Source organism: Phalangium opilio, unplaced genomic scaffold (assembly GCF_054372755.1).
Source record: "Phalangium opilio isolate 3A_F unplaced genomic scaffold, DU_Popi_V2 ptg000344l_1, whole genome shotgun sequence".
In the NCBI taxonomy this organism is placed as follows: Eukaryota; Metazoa; Arthropoda; class Arachnida; order Opiliones; family Phalangiidae; genus Phalangium; species Phalangium opilio.
In genome coordinates this window covers 2,213,251-2,230,850 of record NW_028324227.1, presented here as the reverse complement: position 1 = coordinate 2,230,850, position 17,600 = coordinate 2,213,251, and the positions used below count along the sequence as shown (strand labels likewise).

At 34.6% G+C, this 17,600-nt stretch overlaps 1 protein-coding gene across 1 annotated transcript; it reads left to right on the top strand.

Moving 5' to 3' along the window:
* LOC149610050 (serine protease 27) lies at positions 1-17,065 on the top strand. Its single transcript, XM_089859896.1, has 9 exons — positions 1-434; positions 12,525-12,822; positions 13,243-13,596; positions 13,661-13,737; positions 13,859-13,895; positions 13,966-14,014; positions 14,090-14,370; positions 15,667-15,824; positions 16,375-17,065. Exons 1-9 carry the CDS (start codon positions 417-419, stop codon positions 16,528-16,530), a joined length of 1,428 nt encoding a protein of 475 aa, XP_089716022.1. The 5' UTR covers positions 1-416; the 3' UTR covers positions 16,531-17,065.
* The last annotated feature ends 535 nt before the right edge of the window (positions 17,066-17,600 follow it).

Sequence of the window (17,600 nt, the reverse complement as noted above, 5' to 3'; positions counted from 1 at the left end):
TCCACCTTATTTAGGTCGACCGCGTTTGAGAGAAATCGGGTCACTCTCGAAGAAAAGTCCCATTTGCTCGAGAATATCGAGACTGAGCGGGGGTCGCTGATATATCGTGGTGGCCACGCGGATTCTTCATATTTAATTTCGTCTTTAATTCGACACCTATATTTGAAGCGATACATCGACGTGGGCTGGCACCCCCGCGCAAAACACCGAGAAGTCTTTTTTACCCCACATCGATAAGAAATAGTTGCTTAGGGCCGCGAGTGTTGTATATGGAGACCAGACACTTTCTCGACAGACCGCGTCCTAGCAGCTGACCGCTGCTGGATGAACTTTTTAAATTAATTTTGATTCGTCATCTGTCGTCTACAATTTGGGATTAATTCTTAACGGGCCTAAGGATCGTCTTTCTTTTTTACATGCAACGAACCCCGATGGTGAGTTTTTTTTTATTTTTTTAGTAATTAATTGTCAAAAATGAGTAAGCTGTCACTGGAATGAATAATATTCTAATAGTTAAAAGTTGTCATAGTCATCAGCGCAGCGTGTAGACTAGTTAATCATTGATAGTTTAAACATTGTCGATCCTCGAAATAGAAAGGTTGAAAAATATATTTTTTTATAAAATCCATAAACAATCATTGTAAATTTAAGGCAGCGTTTTTAGATTAAATTTAACTTAAGTTGACGTCATACAAATGCTAAATTAGAAAACCTTTTTTTTTTGAGAGAGAGAGAGGTAATAACAAATATTATATTGATTGCAAAACGTTTACGAATCGAGATTCCTTTTTTTTTTTCAAAATTTCAACTGGTGCTCGAGGGGTCAGTTAGTTTTTGGGAAAAATTGAGCTTCATTAAATCTCTCTCATAAAAACCAAAAACAGCTGCGTATTGTCCTTCCCCTCGATGTTATTTCAAGCTCTTCTCTGAAGATAACAATTATTCTGTGTGCGTAGCTCTTAAATCTCAAATCAAGCTTCCTTAAAACAAGTACTTATAAAAGAAATCGTGATGTCGTTTAAACTTAACAAGTTAAAATGTTTTCCGGTTTTCAAATGTGAAAGAGTTTTCTATCAGGTCAAAGGTGAACCTTGTAGGCCTTTCCTTATTTTACTATACTCAATTAACTTAACTATAGTGAAAAGTTAGGAATAAGAGATACAATGACACGAATGCACGTAAATATCTTCTCATCCAATTATAGGCAAAAATAATTAAAAAAAAAAACACTGTAAAAATAGCGTTATCATAAAAATCAAAGTAATTAAAAGAAGTTAAAATTAACAGCAATTAACGAAAAAAACTTTAATGATATCAATTAATCTATTCTTTTAAGTAATAATAAAGCCATCCACGCGCTTAGTGTATCTTTATCCTCATTCACCTTTTAAAACCTTTATTTTTTTTCATTTTCTATGGTGTATATATATATTTCTGTTTAAAAAGAGATTTTTAACACAATTCTATGTGGGTCAAGCTCCAGTTGAAAACCGCACGTCCGCTTTCCTACCTATCTTGTTCGTATATGCTATACTCTACCTAAAGATGAAGAAGCTCGATATCGGATGGAAAAATGTTTTAAAGGAGAAGTTCAGGTAACATAACATTATACCTTAAAAGGACGGAATTTTTCTAAATATAAAATGACAAATATTAAAAAATAAAATAAATCATCTCTTATTACAAAATATTTAGCATTTAATTAGTCTTGAAAATAATCAAGGACTACTGAGCCATCCGCCATTGGTATAGTGGCGTCTGGTAAGTCGAACCTCTTATCCCTACGGAATTGGTTGAATTCTCACAGGCTGAGAGAGGTAGGAGTAAGTAGTTCGATATAGCAGACGCCACTGTACCAATGGCGGGTGTCGCAGAAGTCCTTGATTATTTTTAAGACTAATTAAATGCTAATTATTTTGTAATAAGAGATCATTTATTTATTTTTTATTATTTTTCCATTTATATTTAGAAAAGACCGTTCTTTTAAGGTATAATGTTATGTTACCTAAACTTTTCCTTTAAAAAGATTCATAAATACAGCATCAATGTAGTGCTCAACTAGTTTTAGTTTTGTATTATAAAAAATACATTTTTTTCTATCATATTCTAAGTAGGTCGGGTGTTTATTTTTGCCGGTAATAATGCAAAACGCCATTCTAATCCTCTCTCTCCCTGTCTTTGTAAAAGAAAATGTAGAAAGATGCTGAGTGATGAGTGATTTTTTTCACTCGCTTTCGTACTTTACGTTACAAGTGATAAATTATAACAAATGTTACAAATCGCGTGGGAGTTGTATACTTCAAAATACTCATAGTTTCTTAAAAAAAAATAAAATAGAAGACTGCTTTTGCTTTTTGGTCTCTAGAAGAATCGGAATTGTTAAAGAACTAGGCCTAGTCTTAGACTGAGTGATGACAAGTCACGTTTTATGGTTAAGGACTTTAGGGTCATTGTTAAATGAAGTGAGAATACGAGGGGTCAGATATTGTTTTGTTACAATCCATTTGTTCGGGGCGAAATATGTGAGAGACAGAATATCACTTAGTCCAAATAAGAGTTTGAGATAAACTATACCTAGATGCTATATCCATTTAAAGCTCTTGTAATAGCATTTCGAAATTAAACGAAACATCGAATTCTTAAATGTGTCTGTATAGTTGCCAAAAGTGTAAACATTTGTTTAATTAACGTATTTACCCATCGCCAATAGTAGTAGTTGCAGCATAACTATCTCAGTGAGAGGCCTGCTAATAAACTACAATTAGTAAATCAGTAATAAGAGCAGCTACTAAATCGTGCCTTAAAAAATTAATTAGAACCCATGGTCCTCTTAATGGTAATATTTCGTGTCGAATCTTGAAGGAAACGTCACGCTTTTTTGTTTTTTCTTATATAAGGTCACCATAAAAATTAAACCCAAAACCTTCAGTTTCCATCTTCAAAATGGTTCAAAATTTTAGAAAAATGTTATCATTGTCAGGATACTTCTCCTTTCAAACAAATTATGGTCACGCTATACCAAAGTCATCTTTCTTTAGCCAATTAATGTTACAGTGTGTAACAATCGTTATTCTTATATACGACAACGGATAATGTCAAGAAAATAGATTAAAGAATGTATATCTTTCAGAGCAAAGAGCCGTCAGATTTCCTTTCCATTATGACCAAGGCCCTTTTCTTTAAAAAAATAAAAAACAATGTTTGTCTGGACACATATTCTTTATAAGAGAGTTATTTATTTACAATTTCAGCCTTCTTGAGAAAACACACACCATCAGGGCGTTATTTTAGTAGTCAAATTAGATTCGCTTAAAATTTGAAATGCTCTGGCGAACGTTTTTGTGTGTGTTATATATATATATTTTTGAAAGTGGGACAGTGGCCTTAAACGGGCCATTTTTGTTTTTTGGCAGAAAGTGATTCCGTAAAAGTAAGAAAAGAAACGCGTGGATGGATAGATGAATGAGGGAGGGATGTTCAATTCTAAGAGGGTGCCGGTTACATCGAGGAAAAGTAGACTTAAGGACAATTTAAAATTATAGAGCTCTCCCTTAACTGTAATATATGGTATTCTTAAAAAGATAAGAAATCTAAATTTTGTATAACAGTCTTTAGAAATAAATTGACTGTATGAGACGGACATTGAGCGGAGAGAGAGACAGAGAGGGAAATGAGATCATCCGCTACAAGTGGCTAGTCCCAAAAATTAGGGAAATCGTGAAAGCTTCCTTTAAACAGTCTAGACGTTTATACATACTAACTTTCATAATGTAAGGCTAATCTTCGCTTTGATTCAAATTTGAAATTAAAACGCCGTACCCATCGCGTGACTATATTCAAACGTTTATATTTAAACGACCTTGATATTTCGGCTTGAAATCTTCTGATCTAGATCTCGAGAAATTGGGGTGTCATTTGGTTCCAACTTTAATTGTAATTAATAATAAAAATGATAAGGTTATCATCTCAGTTTCAGTTAATATATTCTGTCAATTTGCTTAATTATTACCAGTACTGAAGTGATTAATTACAGTTTTAAAATTGCTACAAGTTGCTCGTAATTAGTGTACATGTAGGGAATCACAATATTTAGAGCCTCGATGCTCCCTTTCCCAGTTAATGCTTTTAAATTTTATAACTTAACTATTGTACGACGTCTGTTATCATCCAAATGGTGGCTATACCAGGTTCTTATTCGAAACATTCAATGAATTAAACTACTTTTAACTTATCGGCTAACTACATTACATTGAAATATTGCGTTATCTGTCAATCGGTATCGCGAGAAACCACGCAGCATAGAAAATTCGTTCGTATCTTTCAGGAAGGGAATGGTTTTATACAAATAATCTAAGTTAATGACATAAGCAAATTGGAGCTAATAGCAAATGATCTATAGGCAAATAGTAAATTTTGTATAATGTTAACGTATTCTTTTCAGATACATTCGTAGAATAAGTATACGATACACATTAGCATATCGAAACTTAAAATCTTATCGTGTATAAGAATCTAGCCCAGAAATTCCATTATCAATCGGGAAGTGCATGAGATAGAAAAATAATAAAAAAATATATGAAAGTGTTGAATAGTAAATATTTAAGTTCACGGTTTAGTAAGTAACTAGTTATATTTTGCGCGCCTTAATATCCATATTAAAGAGAGAGAGACGGTGTAGGAAAAGGAAACTATATACGGAGAATGATTGATTTAAAAATGTGTTACAGCTAGACATGGTGGTCTCGGGCGCGAGAAATCAAATCAGAAAAGCATATAACTTTTGTGACTGAAAAATTGGGAACGCGCAGAATGTACGTTACACGCATGGAAGAACCGAGAAATTAAAACGCATCGCGGTTCGATTTCTTTTTAAAGAGCGGATCTAACGAGGGGAGGTTGGTTGGTCTAAGAGTTATATCAAGACGAAATTTAATGTAACTCGCTACAGGGCATGCGGGCTAGGAAATCTTTAAAATGCATCCAATGAACATTTTCTTTTCTATCACAATCTCATTTCGAATCGAAAACTAGTTTGATCGCTTGGATAGCATCGAGAGCGTTCCGAATTTTTCTCGAAACGGCCTTCCTAAAGGCGAATGATCCAGTGATTAGTTTTAATTTTAAAGAAGTGATGTCAAGATGTTTACCGCTTGTGCTCGTTCATCCAGGATTTGATTTTTTTAAGCCATCGAAAGTCAGAGTGCTTAAGAACTAGGCGTTTTATAACACCTTCGTTCTACGTCATTTTTTAAATCCTATCTTAAGTGACTTACTTATTCAGAGAGGCCGAACTTTGGGAAAACAAAACAATTTGGTTAAGAGATAATTTTTCCTAAATTTTATTGTAAACTTGTAGGAATTTAATATTTTGCCAAATTAATTCTACACGCCAAAATATTGTATTGCATGTTTCCCATGTTAATTAATAATTCCCATGGAAGCTATGTATGCACTACCAAAATTAAAAATGATATCGTAGTAGGCTAGTTGGAAGCTCATCAGATTAGACTCTGATTAACTATTTCCAATTTAAACTATTATACTTATTGTGGACTGGATATGTTTTCAAAGTTAAAAACAATTGCATGTAACTAATATTTGAAATTATCAGATCTGAAAGCAGCCATTAAATATATGAAACACTTTTAACTTCTATATTTATAGTTTTAAACTGCACACTCTATCATTATTATACGTTCATTTTTCAAACGCATCATCCTTCCACGACCTTGCCACTTCGACAAAACTTGAACATTATTATCGGCCCATCTGTCAAACACGGAGCTCTGCTTCATTCAAAACTACAATGTTTTGTTTTTATTTCCAACAATATTTCTATTTAATTTTTTCTTCTACCCCTGGAGAGATTTAAATGTCATGGCCGGATTTTGATCCCCTTATTGATTATCCCGGAGTCCGCCGGCGGATTTCTCTCTCGTTTACTATGGAAGGAAGAAGTTTGCAAAAGTCATATCTATATATTCCTTGCTCATTTGAGAAAAAAATATATGTTATTTAATTTATTTCATATTAGGTTAGTGGTACGCAAGGAATAGATCGTAATTCGCGACCCCGAAGCTAATTATATCTCATCTTCGGTATTAACTCGAGTTTTACGAATCAGTCATACATTGCCTCTAAGCATTAGTACGAGGGGATGGTCACTTGTCGTAAGAGGGGCTAATCCCTCACATTATTATTTTATTTAAAGGATTTATTGATCCACAGAAACATTTAGTAAAGGAATGGAAAATGACTCAAAATTTAACTTCCAATGTCAAATACAAGTGAAGACTTCCACTATATTCCACTAGTAGGTGGAAGGACTATTGTCTGATAGGTACAGAAAGAGCACCATCTTTACCTCTCCTTATATTTTTTCCTCCTTGATCTTGGACGGATTACTGGTATTCAGTTTTGCGTGATTTAAATTTTCGTGTGCGTTAAATTAACCTTTCATTTAATTTTCAAATAAAATTTTTAGCAATGTCCGACCCCTTAGAAAAAAGCTGTTTTACTAACTTAAAACACGATATAATACATGCTAACGAGAATTTATAGAATATTTACGACAAGACTATATAGTTCAACATTTTACATCTATCTAAAACTGTTTTCATAATATTTACGAAAATATCTAGAAAATCGTTATTGTTTCATAACATTTACTCACGTTTCTAACAAACGAAAGTTATTTTTAGATTGAACAAAAGCAGAATGAAATATTTTCTTTAAAACATTATTTCGTTTAATTTAATTTGGAAAAAAGTTGTTTGTTTCAATAGCTTTTTATATTTTTAATTAGCTCTAATTAGCACCTTTTGAAGTCACCCTGATATTATTAATTCAATAATTCCTTTAGTACAGTGTTGAAAGGAAAATGCTCAAAACAGAACAGGTGTTTTTAAAATGTCTTAAGCTAAGCAGTTTTCCAGACGTGGAGGATTATTTAAGGAGATAACGCTGTAGAGCAAGTTACTACTCCCATAAAATTCCTCCTTGTGATGCAAAACGACATAAATAATAATGTAACTAGTGAGGTTTATCTATGATAAATTGAATTTAATTTTCTTAAATAAGGTTAAGGGAACAAAAGTCGGCAAAGGTTTTGATCTTAGAATTAACCCACGTAATTTTCTCACACCTTTCTTGGCGATCTTTGGTAGGTTTAAAACATAGAAATAAGAGATAAATATTTTCTCCCAAAAATGATGATAAGTATGTAGCTATAAAGTAACAGGGAAAATGTTTAAAGAGGCCTATAATTTAGTCCTTCACTCCTTATAGAAAATAAAACGCGTGGCTAATGGGAAGAAATTCAAGGAAGTTTCCTTTCGAAATCCCAGAAAACCATCCCCATTGGCCCATAAAAATTAACCAAATTTACGTACATGCTCCTTGGTTACAATGATACATGTATTTAGAAAATATTTCCTATAGATGTTTATGGTAATCTCCATAATCTTCGCGAATAACTTAATACATTCAGAGACGAAACGGAGCGTTTATCAAGAATTTATAAAATTAGGCCTACCTCAATCATTTTGAGCTACTTGACCTTGTCACGGGGAAAGGTAAAATATATGAAAAAGTAATGTTAATTTACATTCACGCTTCTTCAACCAATCTATCATAAAAATTATGTAGATTTCGAGTTCGAAGCTCTGCAAGCACAATATTTATTAAATAAATTTAAGTTTTTATATAATATAATTTCTTCTATAGTAGAAAAAATTAGGAGCGATACTGAGAATCGTTATCTCCTCTTATTCATGCTGTGAAACTTTGAGATCAGTATACTCTAGTATTACCACATTTTGGGCCACAGTTGAAGGATAACCATGTTGTTATTTCATCCCCCCTAATCCTATGCAATTACAACTTTGAGACGTTTATGGTACTCTAGTAAATTCGCCACGTTTTGGGCCACGTTGACGAAAATTAGGGAATATTAAACTCATCTCACATCTAAAAGTATCATCGCAGTCCCACATGATTCCCTGTGTTATTTGTATATTTTCCTTGTAATATAAACAGAAGAAAATAGGGGAAGTGGGTAGCCGTAGCCTTGAGCCATACAAGTCGTCCAGTGATTCTCACTTACAATGGTCGATTCCCCTACCACCCTTAAAATTTGAATCTGGCCAATCGGCGCGAAGCATAAAATAGTACCAGATTTCATTGCGAACGCCACCATGTAGCGAACTGTGGAACTAACTTGTGTAGTCTGCTTATATTTCTGCTGTGCTTCAGTTTGAGTTAGGGTTACGTCAGGCAACGGGTTAATGCGGATATTGGTTTAATTAAGGACGAAAATTCGGTTATTTAATAAAATGAATGTCGTTAAGAGTACGCAGTGTGATTTAACGTACAAGGAAACTACCGATAAGAAAACTCAGGCTGTGTTGAAAGGAAAAGCAAGATCTACCCAAACCAATCCCAATGTTAAAAATCAAACTACAACAACTTGGATACAACTTTATTACTTTGAACTCTTCCCTATCACAGTTTAAAACTTCGGACAAGTTAATTTTTTCCCTGGAACTTAGAAATACCATTGTATTTAAAAATAAAGACATATTTTAAAATAAATTATGAATTTAGTACTTACCACTCGATTCCAGCCTCTGCCATTCTGCCTGAGTGCCTCACTGCCTCTAGCAGACGCCTCTAGTCAGTTGGAAGGCGTAGGACCGTACTGTCCACAGAATTACGTCACTCGTGTGTTAATGCGCGTAAAAATCCTATCTCTCTTCACCCCCACGGGGAGGGAAATGGCGCGAAAAATCCGTAAACGGGACGCCTCGCGAAGTTGCCCAAGCTACCCACTTCCCCTATTTTCTTCTGATATAAATGATTATTTACGAGGCCAATATCCCGACTTCCCGCGGAGAAACCAAAACATTCGCCCCCGCATGAACAATGGCAATTAAGAGAGTTTTCCCAAGAACGTTGATGGCGGTTTCGCCTCTTTGACTCTATAGAGGAATATACAAAATTAAAACAAGGTGCCGTGACTGTATTACTAATCAATGAATGGGGTTTTCCCTTTTTTTTAGATTAAAAAATTGGGTCGAATATTTTTTTCTATATTTATAACAAAGCCAAATTAATTCAATTCATTTATTTAGTTACGCTATTTTTAGTTTGTTATTTGACTCTTGAATGTTTCTTTACTCATCTTAAACGCTCTAGTAGTCCAGTCCAGTACTAAGTAGATTAAAATGGGATGCATCGTTTCACCAGTGAGTATAAGTCTGGCAGTTATAAGTTTGAAAACCGTCTCAAATGCTATACGCCGATTTTGAATTTTAAAAAAATTAAATCTATCCCTATACTTCTTAATAAAATAATAGAAAATTTATATCATAACACGCTTCTTGAATACCTTCAAAATATAACTTTTAATTGTAATTAATGGTTGTGCCTTTTCTGAAAGGATCTATTATTAACTATTTTAATTATTCTTCTCACTTTAAACCACCTTATAAAGCGGATCCTAATTAAGAGAATAGATATATACAACCATATTTTGGCCCTCATTCATATCGTACTAAATTGAAGCTCAAATTCAAAGGATTTTTAACGAGCCTAATTCTTCAATGAGATTTCGGTCTAGTGAATTATCCCACCGTTATAGGGAGAAGATTATTTATACCTGTTTAGTCTCGGTTATTTATTATTATTTTTTTTTCGATGTCGCTCCTTTTTCATCATATTTTTTTCCTTATGACACTTTATACATACACAGTTCCGTATTCTTTTATTCTATAAAAGAACCAATTTATGCCTCGTTATTCTGTCTAGAATATCCCCAGAATATTGTTAGTGAATTTTGGGAAATCAGACGTTCATTACCCAAAGTAGAAAAATTATTTTGCGTGCTCACATTGAATTTTATTTTAATTCGTACCATAATCCTATAGTGCATAAGTAAGAGCCTGCCGTAGGGGCTAATATCGGCCTTGTACACGCGAGACAAAATTAAAAACCCTTCTTTGCCTGTTTTGTTTAAAAGTATCTTCTCCAAACAGTAAAAGAGATATGGTCTACCTTCCTTAATCACATGAGGTTACGAATAGAGATGGAGATTATGATTGAATTTATTACGCTTCATATCTTTAATATCCCATAAAATTTTACATTCGCACACAAGTCATTCAGCATTTCATTATGTAACTCTCTCTTACTTCAACTTCACTTAATGGACGTTTAGCACAAGTCTAAGATCATATTTGAGGAAAGAAAAAGACTAGAAAAGAAGTCTATAAACTTCCGTCAGGTAGATTTTGCGCCATTGTCCTAATTAGCTTCGTGCGACTTGTTTGAAAGACATAATTGCATGGAGGCGCCTAATTACATCACACATTAAGCGTGAACTATGTTTACAACTTTATATATATATATCCACAAAGTATTCAACCGCGGAGAAATAATTTAGAGGCATCGGACGCTTGCCGCAATTGAGAATTAAATTTCATCTTAGTTAGGTTATATTTACAAAAATTTGTGTATTTTGTTGTAACTCTCACCTTTACCTGTCTATCAAAGTAACTTTGCCAAAGCTGTTCCCTGTTTACTCGTAAGTTAGCGTGTCATAAGCCGGATCTGTGTTTTTATACGTGCATATTTGAATCTAATTACTTTCCACAGTATTTTTAATTATCCTTGTTTTTAAGTTTTAAGATGCCCTATTTTTATCCCACACTTAATTTATAATCCTTCATTTTACGCTCTATGACGAGTTTACATTAGACACTTTGAAATCTTTTTGAACCATTTTGGAGAGGCCTAATCCATTTTCAAGACTAGTAATTGAATTCTCTTATAAAATAACTCTAGAAAACAATTTGGAAGTAATGATTGTTGTTCGTAGCTTCGTGAGTAATAAAGATCTATAGTTATGTAACTTCCCTGGTCTCAAAATTAAATCTTTCATGGTTGTATCAATTTCATACAGATTTGAGGTCACGTAACCATTATTGAACGTCATGTGTGGTCTACAGAGTCAAATAAAACAATCAAAAAGCTTCTATAAATAAATATGTAACATGAGTAACATTATAACAATACGTATGGCACATATCATAAGTTTATAAGATGAGTCTTCTTAAATTTCGTAATCCTAGAAACGTATCGGGAGGTAGTTCGAGAAAGACGAAAGAATTGACTACACTCGCTTTTCAGTCCATCTTCTTATTTAGTCTGTACTAAGCCTTTGACAGCACCTCACCAGGCGTCGCTTTACGAGAATCTATGACCTACGTTACTTCATGACAAGCTCCAGTTTGTAACCAATGACAAACATATGGAACATATCTTATGAACTTATGCACACATCCATTAACGTATTCAATTGAGAGTCAAACTTATTTCTGTACTCTTACTTATGATAATTTTAAATTCGACACAAATATATTGTTGACATTCGAAACGAGTACAACAAATTTCAATAATTTGCAAATTACAAATGTCAAAAGTAAAAAAACCCAATGCCATTGTTTTAAATATTGCTACCAAAGATGTGGGTAAACAATGTAAGTTCCTTGAGGACAATTGTTGATCAAATTACTAAACCTAAGCCTAAGAAAGATTAAAAAGCATTGGTCTCAATATCAAATTCACGAATAAGTATTAGCATTTGAAAAAGAGGACACCAGAATCATTTGTACCCAACCATTATCACTGTTTTGATAATATTATTGGATAAGAGATGCTACACGGTTTAACGTTGCATCTGGAACTATATCAAGTTTTTCAAAATTTCGCAACCAGTTTGACTGACATCGTCTAATTAGATCCCATTGTCATATTAACACAATGACCAATATCGAAAACCGAGATCGGAAAAAGTCGACTGATTGGTGTCGATGCGTGTCCTCCAGAGTCTTTGACAGAAGTATAGTTGATCTAAAAAGCTAACCACCACTCCCGGAAGTGACGCTCTAGTGAATAACTTCTTTTTCTATCCCCCGGGTTAGCTTAAACCCGCCCTCTCATTTATTTCGTTATGAAAATGATGTTGGAAAAAAAATATTATTATTACTTTAATAAACCCTTTAAACTCTAGAGCTCCTCGAGAAACGCGGGTCGCGAACAACCAGAAGCCGGTCTTTTTCATCTTCTCAGATATACCAGTTTGCATTTAGATTATTTCGAAAGAATCACCATGGTTCCCGTACAGACGATTTTATCACGATAAAATTAACCGCGGTAGACAAATAATCTTATCAAAAACAGCAAATATAAGAAAGATTATGACGGGTTGAACCGGTATTGAAAGTGTTTGAACTATGTTTTTATGTAAAAAGATTAACCGTATGTACGCTACAGCGTGAACCTTAGTAAAATAATGAAGAACTGGGGGTAAAGTTCAAATCTAAACTGTGATTGAAAAGATTTAGCCTACACCAGAGAGATAAAAAAGGTTTCGAAATTTGCCTCACATCGCGTGTGTCACACCGGGTGTTGCAAAAGTATTTTCAGTCTGTTTTTCTCATGAATAATTCCGTTTGGATATGTAGATCGAGCGCTCATGCCTTCGTCGGAAGAACATCAGCATGGACCGCGGACTCTCATTTCCGGTTCATCTTTTATTGCTAGTACTGTGTCTTTCATGGACAGTCAGTGTCGCTTCCGGGTTCTTCACAACATTTCCGTTCAACTTCTCGCCCCGTCATCAGCCCAAACTAGTGGCAGCGTCCATTCAGCCTGGCAGGTCTTACGCGCGACCCCAACATAACCAAGGTCTTCGAAGGCCCTTAGTAAATCCATATATAAGAAGGAATGCCTCAAGAAGTGGACCGATCACCGTTCAAACTCGTAAGTACATGTTTTAAAAATATAAAGTCACCAGAGACTTAAGGTATATCTAATTTGGATTCGGTTATTTACTAGGTAAAAATACCTATTATTCCTCTATTGTCTTGATTACATTCGGTTAATTAAATTTGATCCTTTTATGACTATCATTAGTCACAAACAGGGAGAGCAACGGACATTTTGAACATTAGATAATACCATGAATCAATCTTCATTTTTAGTAACGAAGATTGACCCTAACTGGTAATGGCATCCTCCTTGTTTGTGATTTTTGGATGTTGAGGCTTGGATGAGTCCGATTGATGTACATGAAATTCTCATAGATTACTAGGCGTATGATTACTTCCCCATTAGTCTCACTTCCCTTTCTATACAGTTCAATTACTTCAATTAAATGTATTAAATATGATTAAATATCAGGTCAAGATTACGCGGGATACTACCCGCCACATATTCCTCATTTCCCGGCGGGTCCGTCCAATAACGAGTATGAAGACTACTTGGCTGAATCAGATGAACCCTTAAGACTGACCTTCAGGCCCCCTCCACCCCAACAAGAAGAAGAGACGGCCTGTGAAGTAGATGGCACGTGTCAGTTTATCTTGGCATGTTGGTTACAAGGTGGCAAGGTAGGAGGGAATTGCGGACCTCTATCTGGTTGTTGCCATCGGACAGCTGAAACTACGTCCATCAAGAGGAGACCCGCTACTCCTACAGCCAGATTGGTGGATAACGTAAGACCGGCTTATTACGGTCCAGTTAGAAATGATCCCAGTAAGTTTATTGTTTTGAGTATTATGTTTGAGGCGTTATAATTAAAATTTAATTGTAATTTTAGGTTGCGGACGGAGCGCTGCAAGAATTAGTCGTATTGTAGGAGGTAACGACGCAGCGTTTGGACAGTTCCCGTGGCAGGTTGGTCTCGTTACAGTTCTTTTTTGAATTTGACGTTCAATTAATTATAATTATAATTTATGACTACTTCTTAAGATAATGAGGGCAGAGTTTTTAAATTAAAATTTTTTCACTTTTTCAGGCTTTCATTCAAGTAGGAGGTAGTCGTTGTGGCGGAGGTAAGTTTTTTTTTAATTAATTAAAACCTGAAGTATATAGAAAACTAATTCCATATTATTTACATTATAGCTTTGGTCGGACGACAACATGTGGTGACCGCGGGACATTGCGTAGCCAAGTAATATCAAAACCACTCTTATCTTCGATAAATATTTGTGTTAAATATTTTTCTTTGCTTTCCCGCGTTTTTAAGATCTCAATATACACCGAATAAAATTCGAGTTACTCTCGGGGACTACGTTCTCTTCTCGGACGTCGAGAGTTTACCTCACGAAGTCTTTGAAGTCATGGAAGTCAGGTTGCATCCAAACTTCAGGTTTACGCCCCAAGCAGATCGGTACGATGTGGCGGTACTGATTCTGGAAAGGCCCGTTCAGTACCGCGAGAATGTCAGGCCCATTTGCCTTCCACCCAAGGACGCCGACTTTCTGGGACAAGTGGCCTACGCGGCCGGTTGGGGTGCCATGCAGGCTGGTACGAAAAATTGACCTCGATAAATTTTAAGTAATAGTGACACTATAAATCGCCTTCGATATAAAATCTAGAGAGCACAATGGAAAAATACTAGTTTCAGTACTTTAGTACTTGGTCAATTTTGAAAAATGTGAAGTGTGGTCAATATATTTATCTCTCTAAGTTCAAAGTTCGAGATAAAAATTCCAAGAATAGTTTAAAGTTATATCTGACTTTGTTGACTTTTCTTGCTCTAAATTCGTTACGCATAGATAGCGGAAAAATAAGTTTAAATAAACATGGCTAGCATATGAAAAATGTTGCAATTTTAAAGTAAACAGTTTTGACCTTCGAAGTGGGTTACACCACGAAAAACCGTGTCACTATCTCTTTGAAAAATTAAGAAAAACCCGTCCGTCGCATCTTCGCGACTTCTCCCCATTCATTGTATATAAAAAACAATGACTCGATCGCTCATTGCCAAAGAAACAAAATGTTAATTTCCCACGGATGAACCCTTTTATTTTAAACAATTTAAATGATACGCCCATGGAGTTTTTAAAAATTTTAACACACAATGCGTCGTTAAACGTTTTCTCACAATGGTTGGTAAAGAAAGAAGGGAAATATTAAGTTATTTATCGTTCAGAGATTAGGTCAAGTAAACCGAGAAATGTTATGGTAAAAAAAAATTCGCAAGAGCGATCAAAAGAGTCGGAGGAGTTTTAATACGAAGAAAGGGTTTCCCCCGGATTAAACAGAAGTAACCTATAACCAAAGTTATCAAATATAGAGTATGGACCCTGGAAGTTATCATACGTTTATAAGATATGTTTGATAAGCATGACACTTCCTATGCTTCGTAATGCTAGAGAACTTACTGAGAGCTTGTTCGAGAACGACAAGCGAGAATTGACTACAATCGGTTTTGCAGTCCATCTTCCTATTGGGTCTGTACTAAGCTTTTGACAGCGCCTCACCAGGCGTCGCTTTACGAGAATCTATGACCCACGTCACTTGATGACCAGCTCTCTGTAACTAGTGACAAACATGTGGAACATATCTTTTGAACTTAAGGCCTTGCTGATCATAAAATCAGTGGTTTTATCGCATATTTTTGATCAGTTCCAACTGATCTTTGTTGGAGCTTTTGAAAATCCCTGTAACTTCTGGGTTGGGTTACTAGCATTACCTATAGTAACCTTTGAAAGAACATATTATTGATAACTTTGTTTTAGTCTACGTCTGGATTAAGATCCGAGAGGGAGAAAAAAAAAGATAATTCTTAATACAAATTCCATATTTTTACGGACGCAGGTTCCAAGTACCGCCCCAAAGTCTTGCAATATGTTCCGGTCCAGATCATTGCCAACCCTGTATGTGAAATGTGGCATCAACGCAAGGGCATCGATATTCAAATTCACCACGAAATGATGTGCGCCGGTTACGAATATGGAGGAAGGGACTCGTGCCAGGTAAAAGATAAAAATCGACTTGTAGAAAAAAAAACCATACAAATCTGGCTTTGGTTCTATTCATCGGCTTTGACTTATCCAGTTATTCCACTCCGTTAATTTTACTAAATCGTTAAGCTCCAGTCAATATTAAAAGGCAAACACGATCGTCTTTACTTAGTAGAGTGACGCGATTCGCTGAGTTTAAAGTTTTAAGCGCTAAAACCATTTAGTCGCGCCAAATTAATCTTCTTAATCCCATGAGACCGTATCCAATTTGTATTTTGAGCTTATGGGATATGTTTCTATTTATATAGATAAGATTTTATCTTAAATTGGGTTAACAGTTAGGTTAAAAGTCCTTAATGTTAATCGAAAGGATATTTATAACTGTACTGTTTCATGACAGTATGACACACACGTCCCCCAACATCAATACTAAACCAGAATGCAAGATCAGATAAGCAGTGGAAGTTGATATAAGACACCTCAAAAATTTAACCAAGCCTGATTATTATAGTATAGTATTATTCATTTTTAAATAACTGATTTTGTAATCAATGTATTTCAGGGTGATTCCGGCGGACCACTGATGTACGAACATGGTGGTTTATGGTACCTAATTGGCGTCGTGTCAGCGGGTTATTCGTGCGCAAAGCATCATCAACCCGGAATCTATCATCGAATCAGTAGTTCATCCGATTGGGTGTCCGCCAATTTGTTTTAATTTTAACTTTAAGTAAACTCGGATTAGTCGCGTTTTTGGTCCCTCATTCCGAATAATTAATGAAACGAACTATTATAAAGAAGCGTTGTATTATGTTAACGTATAAAACTCGTTTGCCATTTCGCGCTTCTCGCGAATCTGTGATAGAGAAATTTCGCGCGGGAAGCTACACATTGTCATTTAGAAAGGCGCCAACTCCCTTCAAAAACATTAACCACAATTGGCGCCTTTAAAATAAACTCGAAAATAATTTTAATCAAACTTAAAACAAATCACGTTTTAAGTCATCATTGAGATTTGTTAATTAGAATTGAAGACTTTTTTCAATATCACCACGTTCTGAAATTCAAAGAAATTTTAAATAGTATCGTAATTCTAAAGCCTAATTTTTCCACAATTACATAAAACTGAAACACAATAAAATGAAAGTGGTAACTACACTAACTTAGAAACTATAAAAATCTTACTAAAATATAAAAGAACATTGATTGTTTAAATGTATTTGTAAATAAATAGGTTTTTTTAGATTTGTTTATGATCGTTTCTTATTTTAATCTCCGCTGTTGATTAAGTTTTTGGCCTTTAAATCTGAGTTAATACTAATTTGTTAATTTTCGAAAATGTTGCAACGATATTTTAGAATATTCTGGTTTTTAGAAATCTTCCTTGGAATGTTTCTAGAAACAATTATATTGTAAAAAAAAATCATAATATTACAAAATATCGTTGCACTGTGTTGTTTACTAGAACTAGATTGAAGCTGCAAATTTTGGGCGAATAAAAAAATTTATGAATATTTTAAAATTGGACCTAGGCGCAGGCAATTTTTTGTAAGGACATAGCAAGGGCCCTTGAAAAACCGAGTGCTTTAGTAATTACCACATGAATTGGGACGACTACTTGTGGACCTTTTTACGACGGTATGTTTAAAGATAATTAAAAATTTATAATACTTTCTTTTCACAGAAATTAGTCAAGTATCAACGAAAACTACTGTAATTTATCTGCTGAGCAGAGCGAAATAGATTCATTTTATAATCATTTTCACTCTTAGAGTATAATCGATTCTT

Coding starts and splice junctions, on each gene's coding strand:
- LOC149610050 (XM_089859896.1), top strand. Junction 12,823..13,242: donor ACCGATCACCGTTCAAACTC/GTAAGTACATGT, acceptor ATTAAATATCAG/GTCAAGATTACGCGGGATAC. Junction 14,015..14,089: donor GCGGGACATTGCGTAGCCAA/GTAATATCAAAA, acceptor CGCGTTTTTAAG/ATCTCAATATACACCGAATA.